At 40.9% G+C, this 5,183-nt stretch overlaps 1 protein-coding gene across 1 annotated transcript; it reads left to right on the top strand.

Moving 5' to 3' along the window:
* The first annotated feature begins 219 nt into the window (after positions 1-219).
* LOC119797016 lies at positions 220-1,540 on the top strand. Its single transcript, XM_038305854.1, has 2 exons — positions 220-882; positions 953-1,540. The coding sequence occupies exons 1-2, from the start codon at positions 270-272 to the stop codon at positions 1,039-1,041; spliced, it is 702 nt and encodes a 233-aa protein (XP_038161782.1). The 5' UTR covers positions 220-269; the 3' UTR covers positions 1,042-1,540.
* The last annotated feature ends 3,643 nt before the right edge of the window (positions 1,541-5,183 follow it).

The raw sequence follows: 5,183 nt of genomic DNA on the forward strand, positions 1-5,183 counted from the left end.
CACAGACGGATGGCCTGACGGAGCGTTTTAACCAAACTCTCAAACAAATGCTACGTAAGTTTGTGAATGATACAGGCTCTGATTGGGACCAGTGGTTGCCATACCTCCTTTTTGCCTACAGGGAGGTTCCTCAGGCTTCCACTGGTTTCTCCCCATTTGAGCTCCTCTATGGTCATGATGTGAGGGGCCCTCTGACCCTGCTAAGAGATGCATGGGAGGGAGATCAGAGTAAAGAGGATCCAGTCAACATTATTTCATTTGTTCTCCATATGAGGGATAAACTGCAGCAAATGAGTGAGTTGGCTCAGAGTCACATGGCAGCTGCTCAGAAACACCAAAAGGTTTGGTTTGACAAGAAAGCTCGCCACAGAAGTTTTGCTCCTGGCCAGAAGGTTTTGGTAATGTTGCCAACTTCTGACAGCAAGTTGCTAGCAAAATGGCAGGGACCCTTTGAAGTACTGAGGAAAACTGGACCTACTACCTATCAAGTCTCTACACCAGGTCTCCAGCGAGGGAGTCGAGTGCTCCATGTTAACCTTCTCAAGGAGTGGGTTCCAAGGAAGGAGAATGAAACTGAGGTGTTGCTTATTCACAGAGTGGAGGAGGAGGAAGAAGTTAATGACTATTTGCCCTCAGTAACATCCTCTGTGCTGGACCTAAGCCATCTCACCAGCGAGCAACAGTCTCAGGTAACACCTCTTATTACTTCTGACATATTTCAAGAGTGTCCAGGTCGCACCACTCTGGTGGAGCACAGCATTGTTTTAAAACCAGATGCTGCCATAAAGCGTATGAGTTACAGGATACCCGAACGCTTCCGGGTGGAGCTGAAGGAGGAGATGGACCTCATGCTGTCTCTAGGAATCATCCAACCTTCAACAAGTGAGTGGTGCAACCCTGTTGTGTTGGTTCCGAAAAAGGATGGCAAAATAAGATTTTGCATTGACTTCAGGTACCTCAACTCTATATCAAAATTTGACTCTTACCCAATGCCACGTATTGATGACCTCATTGAGCACCTGGGGGCAGCAAGATACTTAACAACTATTGATCTGTCTAAGGGGTACTGGCAGGTGCCTCTCACTAAACAGTCCCAGGAGCTGACAGCGTTTCGCACCCCCTGGGGATTGTTCGAGTTCACAGTCCTGCCATTCGGTCTCCATGGGGCCCCAGCAACATTTCAAAGACTAATGGATCAGGTACTCTCTGGGCTCTCAGCATTCACCTGTGCATACCTTGATGATGTTGTGGTTTTCAGTGCAACTTGGGAAGAGCATGTTCACCATCTAAAGGAGGTCCTGGATCGGCTGCGTTTAGCAGGCCTTACCATCAATCCAGCAAAGTGTGCTCTTGCCAGGACAGAAATACAGTACTTGGGGTACACCATTGGAGGTGGTACTCTGAAACCTCAAGTTGATAAAATCAATGCGATAGCATCCTGTCCGCTCCCACAAACCAGGAAACAGCTGCGGTCTTTTCTTGGCATGGCTGCATTCTACCACAGATTCATTCCTAATTTTTCAGCTAGAGCAGCATTCCTAACAGACAGGACGGGCTCCAGAAGTCCCACTAAAATTCAGTGGACAGCAGAGGCTATTGCAGCATTTAAGGACATTAGCCAATCTCTGAGTAAGAATCCAGTTTTGCACTCACCTGATTTTGCAAAAGACTTTGTGTTGCAGACTGATGCTTCTGAAAGAGGCCTTGGGGCAGTGCTTCTGCAGGGACCACCGGAGGACCAACATCCAGTTGCCTACATCAGCCGCAAGCTGCTGCCAAGAGAGGGGCGCTATGCAACCGTGGAGAAGGAAGCCTTGGCTATTAAATGGGCCCTTGACTCATTCAAATATTATTTGCTAGGAAGAGAATTCACACTTCAGACTGATCACAGAGCCCTCCAGTGGCTGGAAAGAATGAAGGACACTAATGGGAGAATCACCAGATGGTACCTTGCTATGCAGCCATTTCGGTTTAAGGTTCACTACATCCCCGGCAAGGACAACACCACTGCTGATTACCTTTCTCGGAGCCAGAGGGAAGATCAGGAAGTGGGGGAGTGTGTGATGGCCAAATCCATGGCCACACTCTGAAGCTGACAAAAGATGGGGGGGCCAGGGCTCAGCAAATTTGGATGCTGATTGGACTGCACCACTGGTCCTTGCTGGCGGGGGAATGTGTAGTTTCTTTCTTTAGATGAGTTTTTGCATTTAGGTGAATATTGGTATTTGGACTTTAATGGTTTTGATTTTCATTTTGTGAGTCTTTAGTTTAGTCAAACCTAGCTGTACTGTTATTTTTTTGGTTTGTAATTGTATTCTGTTTAGTTACCCCTATTGTGTCTAAATTGGTCTGATCAGCCAGTATATATACCCCTGTCTGTCATTTCTTTGTAGGTCAGTTATGTTTGTTTGTACAGCCAGTTTGTTTACATTTTTGCCTGAGTTCAGTTTTGTTTCTTTGACCTCTTTTATGAGCTCAGTTTATCTTTTGTCATCTATTTTTTGGGTTAAAATAAAAAACCCTATTTTTCTAATTAATATCCTGTGACTCCTCCTGTGTTTTTAACTCGGTCCATCACAGTTTACATTTTTGTTTAAAAAATTTTGCATTCTTATCCTAAAGATTCATAATTGTGCTTTAATTGGGTAAAATGTTAAACAGCTATGTCTACAAGAATTTAGAGATCTTATGTACCTTTTTAAAAGGGACTAAATATCAGTTATATCTGAGAAAAAAATCTGAAAGAAGGTATTTAAAAAATGCCCTTTAGAAATATGATGAGACCTGCAACTAATTAAATGTTCAACTGGATGCATATGTGACGTATTTGGATGCCAGAGATTACTTAATGCATGACCAGCTCCATCGAAAGCTAACAAGCAGTCACAGCGTGAATGTTCCTATTTCAGTTAGGGGGAAAAAAAACAGAAAAGGTGCATGCGTTACTTCTGCCATGCTTCACACATTGACTTCGACAAACAATCTATTCCAATTAAAGCTGCAGCCCCGGAGACTGTGCAAGGAAACTGTGCTCCATCGGATCACATCATCCTTTGACAAAGTTCAGAATGGCTGATTTTGGTTTGGAGGAAAACGGGCCTCCTCAGGAACAACGAGTGTGGGCTGGCAGCTGATGAAGAGAGGAGGAGGAGGAGGAGGAGGTGGAGGCACACTGGCTCCAAACAAGTCCAGAAACTTCTCCAAGAAAATTACGTTACAGCTGAGGTATTGGAGGAGAGGGAGGTGCCCGAAGGAGGGCAAAGCTATTAATCCTACTTGTTGTAGGAGTTTACTGCTCTTACTGCATGAGTGTGAGGAGACAAATTAATTATGTGGCTGAGATTAATTAGTAGATGTTGGGGGAAATCTGTGACTGTAAAACTTTAGAGGGCTGCACAGCTGACTAGAGTAATGGGGCGTTCATGAACTCTTAATAGATGCTTTTCTTATGTAGTGATAGTGTATAATCAGTGCAGGGGACAGGGAGACAGAAACAGTGAGCTCATTTCAACATCAGATCAGCTCTCCAGGTGTTTGAAAGCAGGCATTTCCATATATTAAAACAAAACCCCTGAATTTAGTGTTTTATTCTGTGGATCAAATGACAACTGAAAGGGGATGATGCTGCTGAAAATTAGTGACAGTTTAAGCAAATTCAGAAAAAGAAAATCCAGGAAGTAGTTATAATCGTTATAATGTCAACAGGGAAACGTTAAAGGATGTTGTTTTAGCCTTTAGTTTAAATATTCAAATTAGTGAAAACCTGCTAAGCAAAGTACTGTCACTCCAGGAAAAGAAAAATAGAGCTATATTATATCATAACTTAAAAACTGTATTGTAATAACAACATAGACTGGGCTGTGGAAGCATTACAGATTAAATTGTGGAGCAAACAATAAAATATTATTATTGATGTGAAAAGATTCATAAAATTTTACTTTACAGTAGGGTATTTATGTATTCATGCAGCAGATACTAATGCACTGTAAACCACACACCAGATGGTGGCAGTAATTCTCACCTTAAGTTTTCTTCTCCCAACCTAATAACTGAGGGATAAAGAAGAAGAGCCCAAGGAAGACGAGATACCGAAAAATATGGCCGGTTTGGATGCAGGATATGCTGATAATGACATAAATCTTATCTCCTTTGTGCTTAATATATATGTAAATAAAATAAATGTTTAGAAACAAACAAAAAATAATAATTAAACCATCCTTTAAATGTCGTACTTCTGTTGTAGGAATGTGTTTATGTATTTTGCATTATAAATGTGTGGTTTTATCAAAACAGATCTTTGTTAGAACGTAAATATGTTCATGCTCAGAAAAGAATTCAGATGCTACACTTATACATTTTCCAAATAACTTCAGTCTGCTACTGGGCTCCACATGCCACAGTAATGCTGGATAATTGTATTTTCTCAGCCCTGTATGGTTTTAGATATTTCAGTAAATGTCTCATGGTACTCTGAGAGACGACAAACCCCCCCTGAAAGCAGTTCAGATGATGTCGTTTTTATCTTTAGAGGCTCTTGTGCCCTTCCAGTTGATCGATGGCAAATGCTGCAACCTCAATAGAATCAGTCTCATTCTTCCTCCTGTATACCCTAATCGCTTTTAGGTTCCTTCTCAGCGTATGCATGTGTATCACAATAACGTCGGAGCTGCTAAAAGCCAAGAAAATCTCTCCATGGCTCAATACAAGCATAAACAACTTAATCAGGTAAGTATGCATTATATGCTAACAATAAAAGGTATGTTATAACATGAAAGCTTTGCTGTTCAAGCTATATCATTTTCTTTTTTCTACACTGTGTTATCACAAAAGTACAATATTATCGTTGTATTTTAAGAGCACATCTTAACATTATAAATATGTATGTTGTAATTTCCTTTATTTCACATGGAGACAAAAATCTAATGTAATCTTTATCTTCATATGTTAATAAATTAAAGAAGACAACAAAATGCAGCAAACGGATGAGCTCTGCAAATCACACACAGGTTGAGCGGAGCAGAAAAATGCTTAAAATGAAAGAAGTTATGAAGTATTGTAGTTAACTTATAATTTAGCCTGGAGTATAGAATAAGTTAAATTATTTCAAAAAATCACACAGTAGCTATTGCTTTTGCAATATAATCACAATTTTACAAAATGATGTTTTCAAAATCACAGAGTGC

Source organism: Cyprinodon tularosa, unplaced genomic scaffold (genome assembly GCF_016077235.1).
Source record: "Cyprinodon tularosa strain WSP-4 unplaced genomic scaffold, ASM1607723v1 ctg568, whole genome shotgun sequence".
Lineage (NCBI taxonomy): Eukaryota > Metazoa > Chordata > Actinopteri > Cyprinodontiformes > Cyprinodontidae > Cyprinodon > Cyprinodon tularosa.